The 27,600-nt window shown below is 44.6% G+C and overlaps 1 protein-coding gene across 3 annotated transcripts in view; it reads right to left on the reverse strand.

Annotated features, from left to right (window-relative positions):
* Window positions 1–27,600, reverse strand: part of LOC121556227 (attractin-like) — a 198,781-nt gene that overhangs the window by 37,864 nt on the left and 133,317 nt on the right. Inside the window, exons 20-24 of one of the 3 annotated variants that reach the window (XM_041870125.1) lie at window positions 21,488–21,581; window positions 20,137–20,189; window positions 13,194–13,288; window positions 12,540–12,615; window positions 8,280–8,437 (exon numbers count right to left, since the gene is read on the reverse strand). In XM_041870125.1, coding sequence (XP_041726059.1) covers window positions 8,280–8,437; window positions 12,540–12,615; window positions 13,194–13,288; window positions 20,137–20,189; window positions 21,488–21,581 — 476 coding nt within the window. Of the gene's footprint in view, window positions 1–8,279; window positions 8,438–12,539; window positions 12,619–13,193; window positions 13,289–20,136; window positions 20,190–21,487; window positions 21,582–27,600 lie in introns of all 3 variants that reach the window. The other 2 variants (XM_041870126.1, XM_041870124.1) reach the window with 2 other exon arrangements.

Consider the following 27,600-nt stretch of genomic DNA (forward strand, 5'->3'; position numbering starts at 1 on the left):
ATTTCTCTCAAATTGTGTGCACACATTTGTTTTACATCCCTGTTATTGAGCATTTCTCCTTTGCCAAGATAATCCATCCACCTGACAGGTGTGGCATATCAAGAAGCTGATTAAACATGATCATTACACAGGTGCACCTTGTGCTGGGGACAATAAAACACCACTCTAAAATGTGCAGTTTTGTCACACAACAAAATGCCAAAGATGTCTCAAGTTTTGAGGGAGTGTGCAATTGGCATGCTGACTGCGGGAATGTCCACCAGAGATGTTGCCAAAAAATGTAATGTTCATTTCTCTACCAAAAGCCACCTCAAATCTTTGAAATGTTTCGTTTATATTTTTGTTCAGCATAATTTTGAATTCCGTAAAGTGACTGTGGATGATGTGAAAAAATAATGTTTGTCTATCAACAACGACAAGCCACCACTGACAACTTGGATGGAAAATTACGGAGGAAAATAGCGGACGATATTGCAACTCCTATTTGCCATCTCTTCAATCGAAGCTTAGAAAGAAGTGTGTGCCCTCAGGCCTGGAGGGAAGCAAAAGTCATTCCGCTACCCAAGATTAGTAAAGCCCCCTTTACTGGCTCAAATTGCCGACCAATCAGCATGTTACCAACCCCTTAGTAAACTATTGGAAAAAATTGTGTTTGACCAGATACAATGCTATTTTCCAGTAAATAAATGAACAACAGACTTTCAGCATGCTTATAGAGAAGGACATTCAACAAGCACAGCACTTACACAAATGACTGATGATTGGCTGAGAGAAATTGATGATAAAAAGATTGTGGGGGCTGTTTTGTTAGACTTCAGTGCGGCTTTTGACATTATCGATCAGTCTGCTGCTGGAAAAACCTATGTGTTATGGCTTTACACCCCCTGCTATATTGTGGATAAAGAGTTACCTGTCTAACAGAACACAGAGGGTGTTCTTTAATGGAAGCCTCTCCAACATAATCCAGGTAGAATCAGGAATTCCCCAGGGCAGCTGTTTTTCAATCTTTACTAACGACATGCCACTGGCTTCAGCTAAATCTTGTAATGAATAATGTGGAAATTGAGCAAGTTGAGGAGACTAAACTGCTTGGAGTAACCCTGGATTGTAAACTGTTATGGTCAAAACATGTTGATGCAACAGTAGCTAAGATGGGGAGAGATCAACAAATTATTTGATGACAAATTATTTTTGGCCTTAATGCTATTAGCCCATTCAAACACATTTATTTATTTATTTTATTTCACCTTTATTTAACCAGGTAAGCCAGTTGAGAACAAGTTCTCATTTACAACTGCGACCTGGCCAAGATAAAGCAAAGCAGTGCGATAAAAACAACAACAACAGAGTTACATATGGGGTAAAACAAAACATAAAGTCAAAAAAATACAACAGAAAATATATATACAGTGTGTGCAAATGTAGCAAGTTTTGGAGGTAAGGCAATAAATAGGCCATAGTGCAAAATAATTACAATTAGTATTAACACTGGAATGCTAGATGTGCAGAATATGATGTGCAAATAGAGATACTGGGGTGCAAAAGAGCAAAAATAAATAACAATATGGGGATGAGGTAGTTGGGTGGGCTAATTTCAGATGGGCTGTGTACAGGTGCAGTGATCGGTAAGGTGACAACTGATGCTTAAAGTTAGTGAGGGAGATAAAAGTCTCCAGCTTCAGAGATTTTTGCAATTTGTTCCAGTCATTGGCAGCAGAGAACTGGAAGGAATTGCGGCCAAAGGAGGTGTTGGCTTTGGGAATGACCAGTGAGATATACCTGCTGGAGCGCAGACTACGGGTGGGTGCTGCTATGGTGACCAATTAGCTAAGATAAGGCGGGGATTTGCCTAGCAGTGATTTATAGATGACCTGGAGCCAGTGGGTTTGGCGAAGAATATGTAGTGAGGACCAGCCAACAAGAGCGTACAGGTCACAGTGGTGGGTAGTATATGGGGCTTTGGAGACAAAACGGATGGCACTGTGATAGACTACATCCAATTTGCTGAGTAGAGTGTTGGAGGCTATTTTGTAAATGACATCGCCGAAGTCAAGGATCGGTAGGATAGTCAGTTTTACGAGGGCATGTTTGGCAGCATGAGTGAAGGAGGCTTTGTTGCGAAATAGGAAGCCGATTCTAGATTTCACATTGGATTGGAGATTCTTAATGTGAGTCTGGAAGGAGAGTTTACAGTCTAACCAGACACCTAGATATTTGTAGTTGTCCACATACTCTAGGTCAGACCTGCCGAGAGTAGTGATTCTAGTCGGGCAGGTGGGTGCAAGCAGCGTTCGATTGAAGAGCATGCATTTAGTTTTACTAGTGTTTAAGAGCAGTTGGAGGCTACGGAAGGAGTGTTGTATGGCATTGAAGCTCATTTGGAGGTTTGTTAACAGTGTCCAATGAAGGGCCAGATGTATACAAAATGGTGTCGTCTGCGTAGAGGTGGATCTGAGAGTTACCAGCAGCAAGAGCGACATCATTGATATACACAGAGAATAGTGTCGGCCCGAGAATTGAACCCTGTGGCACCCCCATAGAGACTGCCAGAGGTCCAGACAACAGGCCCTCCGATTTGACACACTGAACTCTATCTGAGAAGTAGTTGGTGAACCAGGCGAGGCAGTCATTTGAGAAACCAAGGCTATTTAGTCTGCCAATAAGAATGTGGTGATTGACAGAGTCGAAAGCCTTGGCCAGGTCGATGAAGAGGGCTGCACAGTACTGTCTATTATCGATCGCGGTTATAATATCGTTTAGGACCTTTAGCGTGGCTGAGGTGCACCCATGACCAGCTCGGAAACCGGATTGCATAGCAGAGAAGGTACGGTGGAATTCGAAATGGACGGTGATCTGTTTGTTAACAATGTCTACACTGTATTTCTGATCAATTTGATGTTATTTTAATGGGCCAATTTTTTTATTTTCTTTCGAAAACAAGGACATTTCTAAGTGACCCCAAACTTTTGAACGGTAGTGTACATGTCGGTTGTTTTGCTCTACGACGTCCACAGGCCTCACAAGACTCGTCTGAATGTCCCCCAGCTTCATTAAATAATACCCGCAAAGCACCATGGCTTTTTCTTTGCAACTCTGCCTAGAAGGTCAGCATCCCAGAGTCGCCTCGTCACTGTTGACGTTGAGACTGGTGTTTTGCGGGTACTATTTAATTAAGCTGCCAGTTGACCTTACCTAATCTTACCCACAATTGCTGATGCTCCAGAAACTCAACTAGTCTCAAGAAGGCCAGTTTTATTGCTTCTTTAAATCAGCACAACAGTTTTCAGCTGTGCTAACATAATTGCAAAAGGGTTTTCTAATGATCAATTAGCCTTTTAAAATGATAAACTTGGATTAGCAAACACAACGTGCCATTAAAACACAGGACTGATGGTTGCTGATAATGGGCCTCTGTACGCCTACGTAGATATTCCATTACAAATCAGCCGTTCCCAGCTACAATAGCCATTTACAACATTAACAATATCTACACTGTATTTCTAATCAATTTTATGTTATTTGAAAGCACAAAAAAATTGCTTTTCTTTCGAAAACAAGGACATTTCTAAGTGACCCCAAACTTTTGAACGGTAGTGTACGTGTTCGTGAGAGTCTCACTTTTACACAGAGGCGTGCGACGCCCACACTGATCTTACACTACAGACAGAAGTTGGCAGATCGGCTGTACAGACTTCAGATGAGTCCCAAGACGCCTGTGGGGTTCGTAGAGCAAAACGGAGACCACCATCCTGTTCGTGAGAGCATCATCTTTCCATAGAGGGGTCATAATGGTTTGGACGCTACAGACGATTTTGTGAGAAGACCGATTTTCGGGATGTCTCATGGTCTGAAACACCTCTCTAGCTCTGTCACCTTTCACCGCAGATACGGAAGTGTTACATAGGCGGATACGATGGATTGCCAAAGCAAGTGAAATAGATAATAAACAAAAGTGAAATAAACAATAAATTAACAGTAAACATTACACAAAACTTCCAAAGGAATAGAGACAAATCAAATGTCATATGTCTATAAACAGTGTTGTAACGATGTGAAATAGTTAATGGACAAAAGTGAACATAAATATGGGTTGCATTTACAATGGTGTTTGTTCTTCACTGGCTGGCCTTTTCTTGTGGCAACAGGTTCTCTCTCTCTCTCTCTCTCTCTCTCTCTCTCTCTCTCTCTCTCTCTCTCTCTCTCTCTCTCTCTCTCTCTCTCTCTCTCTCTCTCTCTCTCTCTCTCTCTCTCTCTCTCTCTCTCTCTCTCTCTCTCTCTCTCTCTCTCTCTCTCTCTCTCTCTCTCTCTCTCTCTCTCTCTCTCTCTCTCTCTCTCTCTCTCTCTCTCTCTCTCTCTCTCTCTCTCTCTCTCTCTCTCTCTCTCTCTCTCTCTCTCTCTCTCTCTCTCTCTCTCTCTCTCTCTCTCTCTCTCTCTCTCTCTCTCTCTCTCTCTCTCTCTCTCTCTCTCTCTCTCTCTCTCTCTCTCTCTCTCTCTCTCTCTCTCTCTTTTCCATTATGCCCATATAACTTTAAATGGTGCTGTTTATGAAGGACTTTTTAACACAAGTACTGCTCTGCTCTGCAGACACACACCAGACACCCAGCTCACTGCCACTACCCACCACCACTACACGCAAAAAAACACGCTATTCTAGCCTGTAGGACTCTCCTCTGGCCTCTGGGCTATTCTAGCCTGTAGGACTCTCCTCTGGCCTCTGGGCTATTCTAGCCTGTAGGTCTCTCCTCTGGCCTCTGGGCTATTCTAGCCTGTAGGTCTCTCCTCTGGGCTATTCTAGCCTGTAGGTCTCTCCTCTGGCCTCTGGGCTATTCTAGCCTGTAGGTCTCTCCTCTGGCCTCGGGGCTAGCCTAGCCTGTAGGTCTTTCCTCTGGCCTCGGGGCTAGCCTAGCCTGTAGGTCTCTCCTCTGGCCTCGGGGCTAGCCTAGCCTGTAGGTCTCTCCTCTGGCCTCGGGGCTAGCCTAGCCTGTAGGTCTCTCCTCTGGCCTCTGGGCTATTCTAGCCTGTAGGTCTCTCCTCTGGCCTCGGGGCTAGCCTAGCCTGTAGGTCTCTCCTCTGGCCTCGGGGCTAGCCTAGCCTGTAGGTCTCTCCTCTGGCCTCGGGGCTAGCCTAGCCTGTAGGTCTCTCCTCTGGCCTCGGGGCTAGCCTAGCCTGTAGGTCTCTCCTCTGGCCTCGGGGCTAGCCTAGCCTGTAGGTCTCTCCTCTGGCCTCGGGGCTAGCCTAGCCTGTAGGTCTCTCCTCTGGCCTCTGGGCTATTCTAGCCTGTAGGACTCTCCTCTGGCCTCTGGGTTATTCTAGCCTGTAGGTCTCTCCTCTGGTTGCAGCGGGCTGGAAGCTCAGCCCAACACTGGGACTACACTGGGCAGGACGAGGAGCAGCCCAGTCGAAAGCAGTCAGGGTAGAGGAAGGGGAACGAGGGGGGGGGGCAGCCAAACCACTTCCAGAAGAGGAAGAGAACAGAAAGTTGTCTCGGGGGGCAGAGCAGACAGACAGACCGCAGCAGGCTGTGAAACACACAGCAGAGAATGAGGGAGAGTGCTTACACACACACACACACACACACACACACACACACACACACACACGCTTGCAGGCGCACATTCCCAGTCTCACACGTGCACGCACACAGATTAAGTCATGACAGGAGAGTTTGATTCTTATCCAGAAACTTTCTGAATGGACATATACAGTACGCCTATAGAGAGAATCAGCGAACTCACACGCACACCCCCGTAAAAAGGACCTGTCAATCAAAGCCACCAGCGTATGTCAGACACAAGAGCAAATATTTCTCCTCTCTTTAAAACGTATTAAAAACCTCCCGAAAGTAGGATGTAAGATAATGACTTGACCAGGACAGTATGAAGGGGACAGCTGACTTGACTAGGACAGTATGAAGGGGACAGCTGACTTGACCAGGACAGTATGAAGGGGACAGCTGACTTGACCAGGACAGTATGAAGGGGACAGCTGACTTGACCAGGACAGTATGAAGGGGACAGCTGACTTGACCAGGACAGTATGAAGGGGACAGCTGACTTGACCAGGACAGTATGAAGGGGACAGCTGACTTGACCAGGACAGTATGAAGGGGACAGCTGACTTGACCAGGACAGTATGAAGGGGACAGCTGACTTGACCAGGACAGTATGAAGGGGACAGCTGACTTGACCAGGACAGTATGAAGGGGACAGCTGACTTGACCAGGACAGTATGAAGGGGACAGCTGACTTGACCAGGACAGTATGAAGGGGACAGCTGACTTGACCAGGACAGTATGAAGGGGACAGCTGACTTGACCAGGACAGTATGAAGGGGACAGCTGACTTGACCAGGACAGTATGAAGGGGACAGCTGACTTGACCAGGACAGTATGAAGGGGACAGCTGACTTGACCAGGACAGTATGAAGGGGACAGCTGACTTGACCAGGACAGTATGAAGGGGACAGCTGACTTGACCAGGACAGTATGAAGGGGACAGCTGACTTGACCAGGACAGTATGAAGGGGACAGCTGACTTGACCAGGACAGTATGAAGGGGACAGCTGACTTGACCAGGACAGTATGAAGGGGACAGCTGACTTGACCAGGACAGTATGAAGGGGACAGCTGACTTGACCAGGACAGTATGAAGGGGACAGCTGACTTGACCAGGACAGTATGAAGGGGACAGCTGACTTGACCAGGACAGTATGAAGGGGACAGCTGACTTGACCAGGACAGTATGAAGGGGACAGCTGACTTGACCAGGACAGTATGAAGGGGACAGCTGACTTGACCAGGACAGTATGAAGGGGACAGCTGACTTGACCAGGACAGTATGAAGGGGACAGCTTTAAAGGACAGTATGAAGGGGACAGCTGTGCGATAGTATGAAGATGAAACTGACAATCATTAAAATAGAAACAAATACATGCAACACGTCCATAGTCTGTTTATCAGCGACGCTGGAGAGCGTAGGAAAGATGTTTCAAATACTGTGGAACTATTATCATCTGAATGATGTAAGAAAGAAAAAGGACTTCTCACAAGTGTAGCAGGTTGTGAACTCTGCAAAACATTTCCACTCCGAGAATGAGAACAGTAAATTACTGTAATTAATGGTACATTTTCTGTTTTACAAGTGGTAGGTGACCACATTGGCATTCATAAAAGTGCATTGTGGGCCGACACTATTTAGCCTAGGATGCTATTCTACTTTGCGGGGATAGGAGGGCGTTCTACTTTGCGGGGATAGGAGGGCGCCAATTGTCTTTGTCTCGGCATATCGGCCAAGACCGAGCCTGATCAGCGTTGATTAGTCTATAAATCAAGAAAAGATTCTGTAGCTCAGCTGGTAGAGCACAGCGCTTGTAACGCCAAGGTAGTGGGTTCGATCCCCGGGACCACCCATACACAAAAAAAAAAAATGTATGCACGCATGACTGTAAGTCGCTTTGGATAAAAGCGTCTGCTAAATGGCATATTATTATTATATTATTATATACCATGGCAGGTTGGAGGACTGGCAGAGCGTGGCGCTGGAGTAACGCCAGGGTAGTATTCATATTAATTATAGGCCTCAGAGCCACAACAACTTTGTCGACTGCTGTTGAATAATGAAGGAGCAGTCAGGGGCGGGCGGGCGGGCAGGCGGGCAGGCGGGCAGGCAGGCAGGCAGGCAGGCAGGCAGGCAGGCAGGCAGACAGGCAGGCAGGCAGACAGACAGGCAGGCAGGCAGGCAGGCAGACAGGCAGGCAGGCAGGCAGGCAGGCAGGCAGGCAGGCAGGCAGACAGGCAGGCAGGCAGGCAGGCAGACAGGCAGGCAGACAGGCAGGCAGGCAGGCAGGCAGGCAGGCAGGCAGGCAGGCAGGCATGCAGGCATGCAGGCAGGCAGACAGGCAGACAGGCAGACAGGCAGGCAGGCAGGCAGGCAGGCAGGCAGGCAGGCAGGCAGACAGGCAGGCAGGCAGGCAGGCAGACAGACAGACAGGCAGGCAGACAGGCAGGCAGGCAGACAGGCAGACAGGCAGGCAGGCAGGCAGGCAGGCAGGCAGGCAGACAGACAGACAGGCAGGCAGACAGCAGAGAGAGTAGAGCAATAGGTCGGGATAAACAAGCAGAGAGAGACACAGAGTGCCCATTCACCACCAACTACCCAGGCACACCTACCCCCAGGAACACCTACCCCCAGGCACACCTACCCCCAGGCACACACAACAGCACTATACAGCCCTGCTGCCATGGAGGATGTGTCTGTGTCTGTGTGTCTCATGTAACCTACTTGTATCTTGATGGGCCAGGTGAAGTTGCTGACATAGACGAAGAAGGTGACGTTTGGGTTGTTGCGGAAGTCAAAGTTCTCGTTGGAGAAACTGTCTTTGAACTCCTTAATGTTGCTGCTGTATCTGATGGGGAGCTCCTCTCCTGTCTGAGTACCTGCTTTGGGGAGGAGGAAGACAGAGAAAGAAGACGGTTTTCCAGTGGACATATCATCAACACATCACACCAAGGTTAAGAGAAACCCATCTTATTCACTCACTAATAGAAGTCTGGAATGAGATTGAAAACGTTGCAGTATGTGGACAGAGTGCTTTTTACGGAGCGAAATAAATCAAAAGGATTTATCAAAGAAACTATTAAAAAGTGTGTTAAGCCTTTTACGCACATAACACCAAGAACAATATGCACCACTACTGTCCAAGGAGGTGTGTTAGCTGTCAAGGTGTGTTACCTGTGAAAGCATGTTAAGGTGTTACCTGTGAAGGACGATATAGATGTGTTACCTGTTAAGGTGTGTTACCTGTGAAGATGTTTGAAGGTATGTTAAGATATTTTGTATTGCGTTTAATAAGGATCCCCATTAGTTCCTGCCAAGGCAGCAGCTACTCTTCCTGGGGTTTATTATGGATCCCCATTAGTTCCTGCCAAGGCAGCAGCTACTCTTCCTGGGGTTTATTATGGATCCCCATTAGTTCCTGCCAAGGCAGCAGCTACTCTTCCTGGGGTTTATTATGGATCCCCATTAGTTCCTGCCAAGGCAGCAGCTACTCTTCCTGGGGGTTTATTATGGATCCCCATTAGTTCCTGCCAAGGCAGCAGCTACTCTTCCTGGGGTTTATTATGGATCCCCATTAGTTCCTGCCAAGGCAGCAGCTACTCTTCCTGGGGTCCAGCAACATTAAGGCAGTTATATACAATTAAAAATATCACATTACATTTCACAACATATTAGGTGTGTGCCCTCAGGCCACTACTCTACTATCACATATCTACAACACAAAATCCATGTGTGTAGAGTGCATGTGTTATCATGTTGTGTCTGTGTGTGTCTTCACAGTCCCCGCTGTTCAATAAAGTGTATTTGTATCTGTTTTTTAAATCTGATTTTACTGCTTGCATCAGTTACCTGATGTGGAATAGAGTTCCATGTAGTCATGGCTCTATGTAGTACTGTTCGCCTCCCATAGTCTGTTCTGGACTTGGGGACTGTGAAGAGACCTCTGGTGGTATGTCTTGTGAGGTATGCATGGGTGTCCGAGCTGTGTGCTAGTAATTTAAACAGACAGCTCAGTTCATTCAGCATGTCAACACCTCTCACAAAGACAAGTAGTGATGATGTCAATCTCTCCTCTACATTGAGCCAGGAGAGATTGACATGCATGTCATTCATGTTAGCTCTCCGTGTACGTTTAAGGGCCAGCCGTGCTACCCTGTTCTGAGCCAACTGTAATTTTCCCAAGTCCCTCTTTGTGGCACCTGACCACACGACTGAACAGTAGTCCAGGTGTGACAAAACTAGGGCCTGTAGGACCTGCCTTGTTGATAGTGCTGTTAAGAAGGTAGATCAGCGCTTTATTATGGACAGACTTCTCCCCATCTTAGCTACTGTTGTATCAATATGTTTTGACCATGACAGTTTACAATCCAGGGTTACTCCAAGCAGTTTAGTCTCCTCAACTTGCTCAATTTCCACATTATTCATTCCGAGATGTAGTTGAGGTTTAGGGTTTTAGTGAATGATTTGTCCCAAATACAATGCTTTATGTTTTTGAAATATTTAGGACTAACTTATTCCTTGCCACCCATTCTGAAACTAACTGCAGCTCTTTGTTAAGTGTTGCAGTCATTTCAGTCGCTGTAGTAGCTGACGTGTATAGTGTTGAGTCATCCACATACATAGACACACTGGCTTTACTCAGAGCCAGTGGCATGTCGTTAGTAAAGATTGAAAAACAGCTGCCCTGGGGAATTCCTGATTCTACCTGGATTATGTTGGAGAGGCTTCCATTAAAGAACACCCTCTGTGTTCTGTTAGACAGGTAACTCTTTATCCACATTATAGCAGGGGGTGTAAAGCCATAACACACGTTTTTCCAGCAGCAGACTATGATCGATAATGTCAAAAGCCGCACTGAAGTCTAACAAAACAGCCGCCACAATCTTTTTATCATCAATTTCTCTCAGCCAATCATCAGTCATTTTTGTATGTGCCGTGCATGTTGAATGCCCTTCCCTATAAGCGTGCTGAAAGTCTGTTGATAATTTGTTTTTTATTAAAATAGCATTTTATCTGGTAAAACACCATTTTTTCCAATAGTTTACTAAGGGTTGGTAACAGGCTGATTGGTCGGCTATTTGAGCCAGTAAAGGGGGCTTTACTATTCTTAGGTAGCCGAATGACTTTTGCTTCCCTCCAGGCCTGGGGGCACACACTTTCTAGTAGGCTTAAATTGAAGATATGGCAAATAGGAGTGGCAATATCGTCCACTATTATCCTCAGTAATTTGTTGTCAGACCCCGGTGGCTTGTCATTGTTGATAGACAGCAATAATGTTTTCACCTCTTCCAAACTGACTTTACGGAATTCCAAATGACAATGCCGGTCTTTCAGAATTTTGTCAGTTATACTTGGATGTGTAGGTTCGGTATTTGTTGCTGGCATATCATGCCTAAGTATGCTAATCTTCTCAATGAAAAAATCATTAAAGTAGTTGGCAATATCAGTCGGTTTTATGATGAATGAGCCATCTGATTCAATGAATAACGGAGCGGAATTCACCTTTTTGCCCAAAATGTCATTTAAGATGCTTCAAAGCTGTTTACTATCATTCTTTATGTCATTTATCTTTGTTTCATAGTGTAGTTTCTTCTTCTTTTTATTCAGTTTAGTCACATGATTTCTCAATTTGCAGTACGTTTGCCAATCGGTTGTGCAGCCAGACTTATTTGCCATTCCTTTTGCCTCATCCCTCTCAATTCCTCATCATTCCACGGCGATTTAACAGTTTTTACAGTCATTTTCTTAATGGGTGCATGTTTATTAGTAACTGGAATAAGCAATTTCATAAATGTGTCACGTGCAGCGTCTGTTTGCTCCTCATTACACACCATGGACCAACAAATATTCTTTACATCAACAACATAGGAATCACTACAAAACGTATTGTATGACCTCTTATACACTATATTAGGCCCAGCCTTTGGAACTTTGGTTTTCCTAGATATGGCTACGATATACTGTGATCACTGCATCCTATGGATCTGGATCCTGCTTTCAAACAAATCTATGCAGCATTAGTAAAGATGTGATCAATACATGTTGATGATTCCATTCCTGTGCTGTTTGTAACCACCTTGGTAGGTTGACTGATAACCTGAACCAGGTTGCAGGCACTGGATAAAGTTTGAAGCTTTTTCTTAAGGGAGCAGCTTGATGAAAGACACGCAATATTTAGGTCACCCAGAAAATATACCTCTCTGTTGATATCACATACATTATCAAGCATTTCACACATGTTATCCAGATACTGACTGTTAGCACTTGGTGGTCTATAGCAGCTTCCCACCAGAATGGGCTTTAGGTGAGGCAGATGAACCTGTAGCCATATTACTTCAACAGTATTTAACATGAGATCCTCTCTAAGCTTTACAGGAATGTGGCTCTAAATATAGCATCGTTCAGAGTAAGAATCAGTTCTGTTACCCGTGAAAGTGTGTTACCTGTGAAGGTATATAATGGTGTGTTACCTGTGAAGGTATATAATGGTGTGTTACCTGTGAAGGTATATAATGGTGTGTTACCTGTGAAGGTATATAATGGTGTGTTACCTGTGAAGGTATATAATGGTGTGTTACCTGTGGAGGTATATAATGGTGTGTTACCTGTGGAGGTGCGTTACCTGTGGAGGTGTGTTAAGGTGTGTTACCTGTGGAGGTGTGTTAAGGTGTGTTACCTGTGGAGGTGTGTTAAGGTGTGTTACCTGTGGAGGTGCGTTACCTGTGGAGGTGCGTTACCTGTGGAGGTGTGTTAAGGTGTGTTACCTGTGGAGGTGTGTTAAGGTGTGTTACCTGTGGAGGTGCGTTACCTGTGGAGGTGCGTTACCTGTGGAGGTGTGTTAAGGTGCGTTACCTGTGGAGGTGCGTTACCTGTGGAGGTGCGTTACCTGTGGAGGTGCGTTACCTGTGGAGGTGTGTTAAGGTGCGTTAACTGTGGAGGTGTGTTAAGGTGTGTTAACTGTGGAGGTGTGTTAAGGTGCGTTACCTGTGAAACTGGCGGCCCAGGTGATGTTGAGGTTGAAGTTCTTGGAGGCGTTAATGAAAACAACCAGATCACGATTCTGCTGTGGAGGAGAGGAGAGGAGAGGGAGAGGGAGAGGGAGAGGGAGAGGGAGAGGGAGAGGGAGAGGGAGAGGGAGAGGGAGAGGGAGAGGGAGAGGGAGAGGGAGAGGGAGAGGGAGAGGGAGAGGGAGAGGGAGAGGGAGAGGGAGAGGGAGAGGGAGAGGGAGAGGGAGGGAGAGGGAGAGGGAGAGGAGAGGAGAGGAGAGGAGAGGAGAGGAGAGGAGAGGAGAGGAGAGGAGAGGAGAGAGGAGAGAGAGGAGAGAGGAGAGGAGAGGAGAGGAGAGGAGAGGAGGGAGAGGAGAGAGGAGAGGAGAGGAGAGAGGAGAGGAGAGGGGAGGGGGGAGGAGAGGAGAGGAGGGGAGGGGAGGGGGAGAGGAGGGGAGGGGAGGGGGAGGAGAGGAGAGGAGAGGAGAGGAGGGGAGGGAGGGGAGGAGGAGGGGAGGGGAGGGGGATAAATTCTGTTCACTGCTCATATTAGACTTTTTCCATGATGATCTGACCTTAACCCTGAACCCAACTTCCTCGGGCATGGCCTGACCCCTGACCTTCTACCCTGGCAGTATGGGTGTGGTCCTACCTCCTCGGGCGTGGCTACAAAGTTGATGGCGGTGTAGTAGCGGTCGTCCTCCTGAGACAGACTGAAGGTGAACTGGTAGTCTATCAACAGGGTGTCTGGTGGGGAGATACACTCATTAGAACAGACATGTGACAGTATGACTATAGTGTCTATGGTTATCATATTGACCATCAATATGACTATAGTGACTATGGTTATCATATTGACCATCAATATGACTATAGTGACTATGGTTATGCCATTGATCTTCATCAATATGACTATAGTGACTATGGTTATCATATTGACCTTTATCAATATGACTATAGTGACTATGGTTATCATATTGACCATCAATATGACTATAGTGACTATGGTTATCATATTGACCATCAATATGACTATAGTGTCTATGGTTATCATATTGACCATCAATATGACTATAGTGACTATGGTTATCATATTGACCATCAATATTACAGCTAAATAAATAGTCCGCATTAAAGGGCAACTCCACCACTTTTCAACCTCATTATTCATTAAAGTTCTACCCAATGACATCATCAAAAGTTAGAACCTTTTAAAAACAGTGATTTTCAAATTTCTTGAGTGCTTTTTACATAGTTGGTTCACGCCTCTTCATAGATAGTTGGTTCACGCCTCTTCATAGATAGTTGGTTCACGCCTCTTCATAGATAGTTGGTTCACGCCTCTTCATAGATAGTTGGTTCACGCCTCTTCATAGATAGTTGGTTCACGCCTCTTCATAGATAGTTGGTTCACGCCTCTTCATAGATAGTTGGTTCACGCCTCTTCATAGATAGTTGGTTCACGCCTCTTCATAGATAGTTGGTTCACTCCTCTTCATAGATACAGTGAGGGAAAAAAGTATTTGATCCCCTGCTGATTTTGTACGTTTGTCCACTGACAAAGAAATGATCAGTCTATAATTTTAATGGTAGGTTTATTTGAACAGTGAGAGACAGAATAACAACAACAAAATCCTGAAAAACGCATGTAAAAAATGTTATGAATTGATTTGCATTTTAAATGAGGGAAATAAATATTTGACCCCCTCTCAATCAGAAAGATTTCTGGCTCCCAGGTGTCTTTTATACAGGTAACGAGCTGAGATTAGGAGCACACTCTTAAAGGGAGTGCTCCTAATCTCAGCTTGTTACCTGTATAAAAGACCTGTCCACAGAAGCAATCAATCAATCAGATTGAGGAATCAGCCCAGAACTACAGGGGAGGATCTTGTCAATGATCTCAAGGCAGCTGGGACCATAGTCACCAAGAAAACAATTGGTAACACACTACGCCGTGAAGGACTGAAATCCTGCAGCGCCCGCAAGGTCCCCCTGCTCAAGAAAGCACATATACATGCCCGTCTGAAGTTTGCCAATGAACATATGAATGATTCAGAGGAGAACTGGGGGAAAGTATTGTGGTCAGATGAGACCAAAATGGAGCTCTTTGGCATCAACTCAACTTGCCGTGTTAGGAGGAGGTGGAATGCTGCCTATCACCCCAAGAACACCATCCCCAAGATCAAAAATGGAGGTGGAAACATTATGCTTTGGGGGTGTTTTTCTGCTAAGGGGACAGGACAACTTCACCGCATCAAAGGGACGATGGACGGGGCCATGTACCGTCAAATCTTGCGTGAGAACCTCCTTCCCTCAGCCAGAGCATTGAAAGTGGGTCGTGGATGGGTATTCCAGCATGACAATGACCCAAAACACACGGCCAAGGCAACAAAGGAGTGGCTCAAGAAGAAGCACATTAAGGTCCTGGAGTGGCCTAGCCAGTCTCCAGACCTTAATCCCATAGAAAATATGTGGAGGGAGCTGAAGGTTTGAGTTGCCAAACGTCAGCCTCAAAACCTTAATGATTTGGAGAAGATCTGCAAAGAGGAGTGGGACAAAATCCCTCCTGAGATGTGTGCAAACCTGGTGGCCAACTACAAGAAACGTCTGACCTCTGTGATTGCCAACAAGGGTTTTGCAGAGGGGTCAGATACTTATTTCCCTCATTAAAATGCAAATCAATTTATAACATTATTGGCATGCGTTTTTCTGGATATTGTTGTTGTTATTCTGTCTCTCACTGTTCAAATAAACCTACCATTAAAATTATAGACTGATCATGTCTTTGTCAGTGGGCAAATGTACAAAATCGGCAGGGGATCAAATACTTTTTTCCCTCACTGTAGTTGGTTCACGCCTCGGTTAATTAATTAATTAGGGTTAAGTGCCTTGCTCAAGGACACATCAAAATATTGTTGGCCCGGGGATTGGAACCAGTGACCTTTGGGTTACTGGCCCAAAGCACTAATCGTTACTGGCCCAACGCGCTACAGGACGTCCGTTTCAACATCAACTTACTGAAGGCTGTGGATGATTGCTGTTAAAGGGAAACTCCCCCACTATTCATCATCTACAAACCAAACCAATGACGACATACACTGCATGACCAGAAGTATGTGGACACCTGCTCGTCCAACATCTCATTCCAAAATCATGGCCATTAATATGGAGTTGGTCCCCCCTTTGCTGCTATAACAGCCTCCACTCTTCTGGGAAGGCTTTCCACTAGATGTTGGAACATTGCTGCGGGGGACTTGCTTCCATTCAGCCACAAGAGAATTAGTGAGGTAGGGCACTGATGTTGGGCGATTAGTCCTGGCTCGCAGTCTGTGTTCCAATTCATCCCAAAGGTGTTCGATGGGGTTGAGGTCAGGGCTCTGTGCAGGCCAGTCAAGTTCTTCCACACCGATCTTGACAAACCATTTCTGTATGGACCTCACTTTGTGCATGGGGGCATTGTCATGCTGAAACAGGAAAGGGCCTTCCCCAAACTGTTGCCACAAAGTTGGAAGCACAGAATCGTCTAGAATGTCATTCATCACTCCAGAGAACACGTTTCCACTGCTCCAGAGTCCAATGGTGGCGAGCTTTACACCACTCCAGCCGACGCTTGGCATTGCACATGGTGATCTTAGGCTTGTGTGCGGCTGCTAGGCCATGGAAACCCATTTCATGAAGCTCCCGATGAACAGTTATTGTGCTGACGTTGCTTCCAGAGGCAGTTTTGGAACTCGGTAGTGAGTGTTGCAACCGAGGACAGACGATTTTTAAGCGTTACGCGCTTCAGTACTCGGTGGTCCCGTTCTGTGAGCTTGTGTGGCCTACCACTTCGCAGCTGAGCCGTTGTTGCTCCTAGACGTTTCCACTTCACAACAGCACTTAAATTTGACCGGGGCAGCTCTAGCAGGGCAGAAATTTGACAAAATGACTTGTTGGAAAGGTGGCATCCTATGACGGTGCCGCGTTGAAAGTCACTGAGCTCTTCAGTACGGACATTCTACAGCTATTGTTTGTCTATAGAGATTGCATGGCTGTGTGCTCAATGTTATACACCTGTCAGCAACGGGTGTGGCTGAAATGGTCTAAGGCACTAATTTGTAGTTTTGTAGAAAAACAATATAAACGTTTAACACTGAGATTCGCGGTGACTTGAGGAGCTATAAAAATCCCTCTGGCTAGAAACTCGTTGCAGGTTTTGAAAATCAAAATGTTTCATACTTTTAATCCTAAGCATTTTTTAGGACATTTCTTCACATCTTTTTAACCACAGATCATAGAAATGTGCTGTTTTCACATACAGTGCCTTCGGAAAGTATTCAGACCCCTAGACCTTTTCCACCTTTTTTTACGTTACAGCCTTATTCTAAAATGGATTAAATAAATACAAATCCTTAGCAATTTACACACAATACCCCATAATGACAAAGCAAAAACAGGTTTTTAGAATTGTTTTTAGAATTTGCTGTGTGACTCAAAATTGAGCTCAGGTGCATCCTGTTTCCATTGATCATCCTTGAGATGTTTCTACAACTTGATTGGAGTTCACCTGTGGTAAATTCAATTGATTGGACATGATTTGGAAAGGAACACACACCTGTCTATATAAGATCCCACAGTTGACAGTGCATGTCAGAGCAAAAACCAAGCCATGAGGTCGAAGGAATTGTCCGTACAGCTCCGAGACAGGATTGTGTCAAGGCACAGATCTGGGGAAGGGTACCAAAAAAATTTCTGCAGCATTGAAGGTCCCCAAAAACACAGTGGCCTCCATTATTCTTAAATGGAAGAAGTTTAGAACCAGCAAGACTCTTCCTAGAGCTGGCCGCCCGGCCAAACTGAGCAATCGGGGGAGAAGGGCCTTGGTCGGGGAGGTGACCAAGAACCCGATGGTCACTAACAGAGCTCTAGAGTTCCTTTGTGGAGATGGGAGAACCTTCCAGAAGGACAACCATCTCTGCAGCACTCCACCAATCAGGCCTTTATGATAGAGTGGCTTTATGGTAGAAAAATGCACATGACAGCCCACTTGGAGTTTGTCAAAAGGCACCTAAAGACTCTCAGACCATGAGAAACAAGATTCTCTGGTCTGATGAAACCAGATTGAACTCTTTGGCCTGAATGCCAAGCGTCACGTCTGGAGGAAACCTGGCACCATCCCTACGGTGAAGCACAGTGGTGGCAGCATCATGCTGTGGGGATGTTCTTCAGCGGCAGGGAGACTAGTCAGGATTGAGGCAAACATGAACGGAGCAAAGTACAGAGAGATCCTTGATGAAAACCAGCTCCAGAGCGCTCAGGACCTCAGACTGGGGTGAAGGTTCACCTTCCAACAGGACAACGACCCTAAGAACACAGCCAAGACGACGCAGGAGTGGCTTCGGGACAAGTCTCTGAATGTCCTTGAGTGGCCCAGCCAGAGCCCGGACTTGAACCCGATCGAACATCTCTGGAGAGACCTGAAAATAGCTGTGCAGCGACGCTCCCCATCCAACCTGACAGAGCTTGAGAGGATCTGCAGAGAAGAATGGGAGAAACTCCCCAAATACATATGTGCCAAGCTTGTAGCATCATACCCAAGAAGACTCTAGGCTGTAATCACTGCCAAAGGTGCTTCAACAAAAGTACTGAGTTTAATTTTCAGGCAAAAAACTCTAAAAATCTGTTTATGCTTCATCATTATGGGTTATTGTGTGTAGATTGATGAGGGAAAAAAAACTATTTACTCAATTTTAGAATAAGGCTGTAATGTAACGTAATGTGGAAAAAGTGAAGGGGTCTGAATACTTTCCAAAGGCGCTGTATGTAGACACTGGTTTGGTGCAGGAGATAATGAATAGGAGGTTGAAATGTGGCGTAGTTCAGTTATAACAACATAATATGTTTGCTGCTCACTTGGTTAAGAGTCTCATGGACTTGGTTAAGAGTCTCATGGACTTGGTTAAGAGTCTCATGGACTTGGTTAAGAGTCTCATGGACTTGGTTAAGAGTCTCATGGACTTGGTTAAGAGTCTCATGGACTTGGTTAAGAGTCTCATGGACTTGGTTAAGAGTCTCATGGACTTGGTTAAGAGTCTCATGGACTTGGTTAAGAGTCTCATTAACACCATAGTGACACAAATCTGCATCCCAAATGGCACCCCAGGGCCCATAAGGCTTTGGTCTAAAGTAGTGCACTATGGTACCTGGTCTAAAGTAGTGCACTATGGTACCTGGTCTAAAGTAGTGCACAATGGTACCTGGTCTAAAGTAGTGCACTATGGTACCTGGTCTAAAGTAGTGCACTATGGTACCTGGTCTAAAGTAGTGCACTATGGTACCTGGTCTAAAGTAGTGCACAAAATACGGAACAGGGTTACTATTTGGGACACAACCCACATAATGTATAGTATTGTTGGGTTCTATTTTCTAATAATTGGATTGAAGTGATGAATAGCTTAGAAGGAATGCATTAATGAGGAGCATAGGTTTGAACTATACTGATATAAATTGTTTCACATAACAGGCTGTGATTCATGTGAGGAACGTTAGGGGCTAGGATGCGATAAAACTTGTATTTCTTATAGATAAGACTTGTATTTCTCACAGATACGAACACTGCTTCTTTGTGATCTGTGAACCTTCCAAGGACATGGGTACTGCAAAAAAAGTGCTAACTCCACAGGTTGTTATGATAAACTTATGCCTGGCAACAGTGTGCAACAAATGGCGCGCCGAGGGTTTGGGACTAACCCGTGCGCCAACGGATTGGCTGAGTAAAGTCTAAACCACACTCAGTCCTTTACTCTGATTGGCCAACAGAAGAGGTGGGAACTCTCTGTCAGAGTATTTGAGAAAGAACCTGTAAACAATGGTTTAGTTCTCAGAGTGCCCTGCGTGGTATTTCAGTGGACCCGTATATACGAACCTTCATACTTATCATACATACATTTTGCATATAATAAATTAAGCTTGGATTGAAGATCTCTTGATTTTTATTCCAATACCAGATTTGAATTACGCAATTTCTAACAGTATATAGGTATATAACTATATTTAATTCTGTGGTGAAAACTGAACTTGTCCTGTCCCTGAGAGAAGGATCCCTATGACTGCGAGTTAAAGAACAGTGATCCTGATTTCACAAACAATCACAAACCCACAAAACCAGCTATTCAATTGATCTACCTCCTCTCCTCCCTCTACCTCCTCCCTCTAGGGAGAAAGAGGATGGGAAAGAGGAGAGAGAAAGATGTTCTACTCTGAAGGACTCCGCCTCAGTGTGATGCTCTACTCTGAAGGACTCTGCCTCAGTGCGATGTTCTACTCTGAAGGACTCAGCCTCAGTGCGATGTTCTACTCTGAAGTACTCAGCCTCAGTGCGATGTTCTACTCTGAAGGACTCTGCCTCAGTGTGATGTTCTACTCTGAAGGACTCTGCCTCAGTGCGATGTTCTACTCTGAAGGACTCCGCCTCAGCGTGATGTTCTACTCTGAAGGACTCCGCCTCAGTGCGATGTTCTACTCTGAAGGACTCTGTCTCAGTGCGATGTTCTACTCTGAAGGCCTCGGTCTCAGTGCGATGTTCTACTCTGAAGGCAGATTGTAGTTCCACTTACAGTAACACGTTCCTTTCAGAGGGTTGCCTTGGTAACGGTTCTCCACTTCGCACCTGAGGTAAAGGGGACGAAGGGGAATAAAAGAGAAGAAGAAGAGTTAGAACTGTACTGAGTTAGTCATACAGGTTATAATGGTCTGAACTGTACTGAGTTAGTCATACAGGTTATAATGGTCTGAACTGTACTGAGTTAGTCATACAGGTTATAATGGTCTGAACTGTACTGAGTTAGTCATACAGGTTATAATGGTCTGAACTGTACCGAGTTAGTCATACAGGTTATAATGGTCTGAACTGTACTGAGTTAGTCATACAGGTTATAATGGCCTGAAATGTACTGAGTTAGTCATACAGGTTATAATGGCCTGAAATGTACTGAGTTAGTCATACAGGTTATAATGGCCTGAACTGTACTGAGTTAGTCATACAGGTTATAATGGCCTGAAATGTACTGAGTTAGTCATACAGGTTATAATGGTCTGAACTGTACTGAGTTAGTCATACAGGTTATAATGGTCTGACCTGTACTGAGTTAGTCATACAGGTTATAATGGCCTGAACTGTACTGAGTTAGTCATACAGGTTATAATGGTCTGAACTGTTCTGAGTTAGTCATACAGGTTATAATGGTCTGAACTGTACTGAGTTAGTCATACAGGTTATAATGGTCTGAACTGTACTGAGTTAGTCATACAGGTTATAATGGCCTGAACTGTACTGAGTTAGTCATACAGGTTATAATGGCCTGAACTGTACTGAGTTAGTCATACAGGTTATAATGGTCTGAACTGTACTGAGTTAGTCATACAGGTTATAATGGTCTGAACTGTACTGAGTTAGTCATACAGGTTATAATGGCCTGAACTGTACTGAGTTAGTCATACAGTTGATAGTGGTCTGAACTGCATGTAGTGAAACATACTACTATGTACTATGTAATAAGTATGCAATATGTATGTACTAAGTGTGTAATGTGTGTAATATGTAGTGTAGCGTAGTGTAGCGTAGCCTAGCGTAGTGTAGCATAGTGTAGTGTAGCGTAGTGTAGCGTAGCGTAGTGTAGCGTAGCGTTGTGTAGCGTAGTGTAGCATAGCGTAGCATAGCGTAGCATAGCGTAGCATAGTGTAGCATAGTGTAGCGTAGCATAGTGTAGTGTAGCGTAGTGTAGCGTAGTGTAGCGTAGCGTAGTGTAGCGTAGTGTAACTTAGTGTAGTGTAGTGTAGCGTAGCCTAGTGTAGCGTAACCTAGCGTAGCGTAGTGTAGCATAGCGTAGTGTAGCGTAGTGTAGCGTAGCCTAGCGTAGTGTAGCATAGTGTAGTGTAGCGTAGCGTAGTGTAGCGTAGCGTACTTACAGGTGACAGCGGTCTCCTTTGACGCCCTTGGTGGTGCAGAAACACTTCCCGTTGTTAGGGTTACATATACTGGCATGGCCGTTACACTTACACACTGTAACACAACATTATTACATTAATATAACAAGCATGGGTCATTATAGAATGAACAGTTACACTGGCAATAACAAGGGTCATTATAGAATGAACAGTTACACTGGCAATAACAAGGGTCATTATAGAATGAACAGTTACACTGGCAATAACAAGGGTCATTATAGAATGAACAGTTACACTGGCAATAACAAGGGTCATTATAGAATGAACAGTTACACTGGCAATAACAAGGGTCATTATAGAATGAACAGTTACACTGGCAATAACAAGGGTCATTATAGAATGAACAGTTACACTGGCAATAACAAGGGTCATTATAGAATGAACAGTTACACTGGCAATAACATGGGTCATTATAGAATGAACAGTTACACTGGCAATAACAAGGGTCATTATAGAATGAACAGTTACACTGGCAATAACAAGGGTCATTATAGAATGAACAGTTACACTGGCAATAACAAGGGTCATTATAGAATGAACAGTTACACTGGCAATAACAAGGGTCATTATAGAATGAACAGTTACACTGGCAATAACAAGGGTCATTATAGAATGAACAGTTACACTGGCAATAACAAGGGTCATTATAGAATGAACAGTTACACTGGCAATAACAAGGGTCATTATAGAATGAACAGTTACACTGGCAATAACAAGGGTCATTATAGAATGAACAGTTACACTGGCAATAACAAGGGTCATTATAGAATGAACAGTTACACTGGCAATAACAAGGGTCATTATAGAATGAACAGTTACACTGGCAATAACAAGGGTCATTATAGAATGAACAGTTACACTGGCAATAACAAGGGTCATTATAGAATGAACAGTTACACTGGCAATAACAAGGGTCATTATAATAATAATAATAATAATAATAATATAGAATGAACAGTTACACTGGCAATAACAAGGGTCATTATAGAATGAACAGTTACACTGGCAATAACAAGGGTCATTATAGAATGAACAGTTACACTGGCAATAACAAGGGTCATTATAGAATGAACAGTTACACTGGCAATAACAAGGGTCATTATAGAATGAACAGTTACACTGGCAATAACAAGGGTCATTATAGAATGAACAGTTACACTGGCAATAACAAGGGTCATTATAGAACAGTTACACTGGCAATAACAAGGGTCATTATACAACAGTTACACTGGCAATAACATGGGTCATTATACAACAGTTACACTGGCAATAACAAGGGTCATTATACAACAGTTACACTGGCAATAACATGGGTCATTATACAACAGTTACACTGGCAATAACAAGGGTCATTATACAACAGTTACACTGGCAATAACATGGGTCATTATAGAATGAACAGTTACACTGGCAATAACAAGGGTCATTATAGAATGAACAGTTACACTGGCAATAACAAGGGTCATTATAGAATGAACAGTTACACTGGCAATAACAAGGGTCATTATAGAATGAACAGTTACACTGGCAATAACAAGGGTCATTATAGAATGAACAGTTACACTGGCAATAACAAGGGTCATTATAGAATGAACAGTTACACTGGCAATAACAAGGGTCATTATAGAATGAACAGTTACACTGGCAATAACATGGGTCATTATAGAATGAACAGTTACACTGGCAATACCAAGGAAAGCCAAATGACCAAAGGCAGGGCCTGAAGTTATTTATAAGAGATCAGTCAAAATGTTGAAGATGTAAAACTTGTACAGTATGTTGTTCTGATGTGTATAAGGAGGAGAATCCAGATACAGCACTGGGGTATTTGTAAATGTATTCTTGCCAATTGTTGACAATCATGCACCTGTTAACACTAGAACCGCCATAGGCTAACGGCCACTGACATTTGATTATGCAAATTTTAAATTAAATAAAACTTAAATAAGCTATGTCCTGCTCCTTCCCTGACTTTTCCTAAATGTTTGTATTTTTGCTCATTTGTCAGAATTTTATTTTAACAGAAAAGTATTTAGAGCCCTTTTACCTGTGTTTCTTTCACACCGATTCCTAACTCAACCCGCCAAGACAACGTGCTGTTGGTACCCAGACAGGCGTTAACCCGCCTCTCTCTCCTCACTGAATGACAAATGGATGAATGGGCGATAATTGTGCACCTTACTTCAAAATGTAATTTAAATTAGGCCGAACTGAACGATAAGGAGGGTGAAGAGGTTGATTTCATTTAGAAAGACAATAGTGTAATGATGAGTTTGTGTTATGCCTGTTTATCAGTAGCAAATCATTTCACCGAACACCTTGGGGGTTGATACCATTCTCTTTTATGTTTTACTTTGTAAAAATAAGTTGTTATGGGACTGTTTTATTTACTGTAAATCTATTACTAATCAAATGTATTGTAAGGGAAATGAAAACATGCTATGTGTTGCAGTAGTCCTTTAGAATAACTATGACTCTATCCATGTTGATGAACGGGAAACAAAACAATGCCAGTCAGCCTGCACAGCCGGCCCATCAAAACTACACCTACATTTCACACATAAGAGGTAGCCTATAAAGATTACATTTACAATAATCTGATGAGTGACAATATTAGGCCTATCAGTTGTCAAATGTGACTCATTTCAGGAAACTAGGCGTATGTCACTACTTCACAGGAGAGCCATTTGAACATTAACTTTTTTTTTTTTTTTACGCTGAAAGGCGGTTCTAGTGTTAAGAAACTAACTGTGAGAACTGTTAAGAGACCCCCTGGATCGATGACAATGTTTCTAATAAATGACGCAAAAGAAGATGGCCAATAAGTCAGGAAGCTCAGCTGATTGGTTGACATACTGTCAATTGAGAATTATTTTGACTAAACTTAGCAAAACAAACCTTGATGGGGAAACTATTGAGAATGGTAGCAGACTGTATTGCCACCGCTATTTGTCTTTAACCAAAGCCTAAAGGAGTGTGTCCACAGGCAGGGAGTTCTTAGAAAAACTGATGGAGAAAATCTAAGGGGCCTAGCCCGAACCATTAAAAACAGCCCCAGACCATTATTCCTCCTCCACCAAACTTGACAGTTTACACTAAGCATTGGGGCAGGTAGTGTTCTCCTGGCATCCAACAAACCCAGATTTGTCCTTCGAACTGCCAGATGGTGAAGCGTGATTCATCACTCCAGAGAATGCGTTTCCACTGCTCCAGGGTCCAATGGCGGCGAGTTTACACCACTCCAGCCGACGCTTGGCATTGCGCATGGTGATCTAAGGCTTGTGTGCGGCTGCTCGGCCATGGAAACCCATTTCATGAAGATCCCGACGAACAGTTCTTGTGCTGACGTTGCTTCCAGAGGCAGTTTGGAACTCAGTAGAGAGTGTTGCAACCGAGGACAGACCATTTTTACGAGCTACGTGCTTCAGCACTCGGCGGTCCCGTTGTTGCTCCTGGACGTTTCCACTTCACAATAACAGCACTTACAGTTGACCGGGGCAGCTCTAGCAGGGCAGAAATTTGACGAACTGACTTGTTGGAAAGGTGGCATCCTATGACGGTGCCACGTTGAAAGTCACTGAGCTCTTCAGTAAGGCCATTCTACTGCCAATGTTTGTCTATGGAGATTGCATGGCTGTGTGCTCGATTTTATACACCTGTCAGCAACGGGTGTAGCTGAAATGGTCTAAGGCACTGCATCTCAGTGCTTGAGGCGTCACTACAGACCCCCTGGTTCGATTCCAGGCTGTATCACAACCGGCCGTGATTGGGAGTCCCATAGGGCGGCACACAATTGCCGCAGCTTCGTCCGGGTTTGGCCGGTGTAGGCCATCATTGTAAATAAGAATTTGTTCTTAACTGACTTGCCTAGTTAAATAAAGGTAAAATAAAAATAAATAAAAAATAGCCGAATAATTTGAAGGGGTGTCCACATACACTTTTTATACAAAAGTATCTCATTTACATAAATATTCACACCCTTGAGTCAATACTTTGTAGAAGCACCTTTGGTGGTACAGCTTTGAGTCGTCTTGGGTATGTCAGAGGAAGGTCCAAAAATAGTCCAATTCTCCAGACACCAAGTTATAGACTGTTCTCTCTGCTACCGCACAGCAAGCGGTACCGTAGCACCAAGTCTAGGTCCAAAAGGCTCCTTAACAGCTTCTACCCCCAAGCCATAAGACTGCTGAACAATTAATCAAATGGCTACCAGGACTATTTGCATTGACCCCCCTTTGATTTACACTGCTGCTACACACTGTTTATTATCTATGCATAGTCACTTTACCCCTACATACTCGACTAATCTGTACCCCCGCACATTGACTCGGTACCGGCACCCCCCTGTATATAGCCTCGCTATTGTGTTACTTTTTATTAAATGTTGTACTTTTGTTTATTTAGTAAATATTATCTTGAACTGCATTGTTCGTTAAGGGCTTGTAAGTAAGCACTTCACGGTAAGGTCTACACCTGTTGTATTCGGAGCATGTGACAAATAAAATTGATTTGATCTGATGTGATTTTGATAAGCTTTGACATCTGGTTCTGGGGATTTTCTCCCATTCTTCCTTGCAGATTTCTCAAGCTCTGGTGTTCTCATCTCAGCCAAGGAACTCTGTAGTTCTGTCAGAGTAGTCATTGGGCTCTGGTGTTCTCCCATCTCAGCCAAGGAACTCTGTAGTTCTGTCAGAGTAGTCATTGGGCTCTGGTGTTCTCCCATCTCAGCCAAGGAACTCTGTAGTTCTGTCAGAGTAGTCATTGGGCTCTGGTGTTCTCCCATCTCAGCCAAGGAACTCTGTAGTTCTGTCAGAGTAGTCATTGGGCTCTGGTGTTCTCCCATCTCAGCCAATGAACTCTGTAGTTCTGTCAGAGTAGTCATTGGGCTCTGGTGTTCTCCCATCTCAGCCAAGGAACTCTGTAGTTCTGTCAGAGTAGTCATTGGGCTCTGGTGTTCTCCCATCTCAGCCAAGGAACTCTGTAGTTCTGTCAGAGTAGTCATTGGGCTCTGGTGTTCTCCCATCTCAGCCAAGGAACTCTGTAGTTCTGTCAGAGTAGTCATTGGGCTCTGGTGTTCTCCCATCTCAGCCAAGGAACTCTGTAGTTCTGTCAGAGTAGTCATTGGGCTCTGGTGTTCTCCCATCTCAGCCAAGGAACTCTGTAGTTCTGTCAGAGTAGTCATTGGGCTCTGGTGTTCTCCCATCTCAGCCAAGGAACTCTGTAGTTCTGTCAGAGTAGTCATTGGGCTCTGGTGTTCTCCCATCTCAGCCAATGAACTCTGTAGTTCTGTCAGAGTAGTCATTGGGCTCTGGTGTTCTCCCATCTCAGCCAATGAACTCTGTAGTTCTGTCAGAGTAGTCATTGGGCTCTGGTGTTCTCCCATCTCAGCCAAGGAACTCTGTAGTTCTGTCAGAGTAGTCATTGGGCTCTGGTGTTCTCCCATCTCAGCCAAGGAACTCTGTAGTTCTGTCAGAGTAGTCATTGGGCTCTGGTGTTCTCCCATCTCAGCCAATGAACTCTGTAGTTCTGTCAGAGTAGTCATTGGGCTCTGGTGTTCTCCCATCTCAGCCAAGGAACTCTGTAGTTCTGTCAGAGTAGTCATTGGGCTCTGGTGTTCTCCCATCTCAGCCAAGGAACTCTGTAGTTCTGTCAGAGTAGTCATTGGGCTCTGGTGTTCTCCCATCTCAGCCAAGGAACTCTGTAGTTCTGTCAGAGTAGTCATTGGGCTCTGGTGTTCTCCCATCTCAGCCAAGGAACTCTGTAGTTCTGTCAGAGTAGTCATTGGGCTCTGGTGTTTTATTTATTTATTATTATACATTTGTACATGTGTGAATTTGCATAGCCACTCCCCCTGAGACACCCTCGGAGAGTGGGGTCAGAGCCAGGGATCAGCCATTATTGACGGCGACCCTGGAGTAATTGGGGTTAAGTGCCTTGTTCAAGGGCACAGACAGATTTTTCACTTAGTCGGCACAGGGATTTGAACCAGCAACCTTTCTATTACTGAACCAGCGCTCCTAAACGCTAGGCTACCTGCCTCGGGAAGCAGCAGTGAACAGCAACCTTCAAGTCTT

The sequence above is a fragment of the Coregonus clupeaformis genome, chromosome 25, assembly GCF_020615455.1.
Source record: "Coregonus clupeaformis isolate EN_2021a chromosome 25, ASM2061545v1, whole genome shotgun sequence".
NCBI lineage: Eukaryota > Metazoa > Chordata > Actinopteri > Salmoniformes > Salmonidae > Coregonus > Coregonus clupeaformis.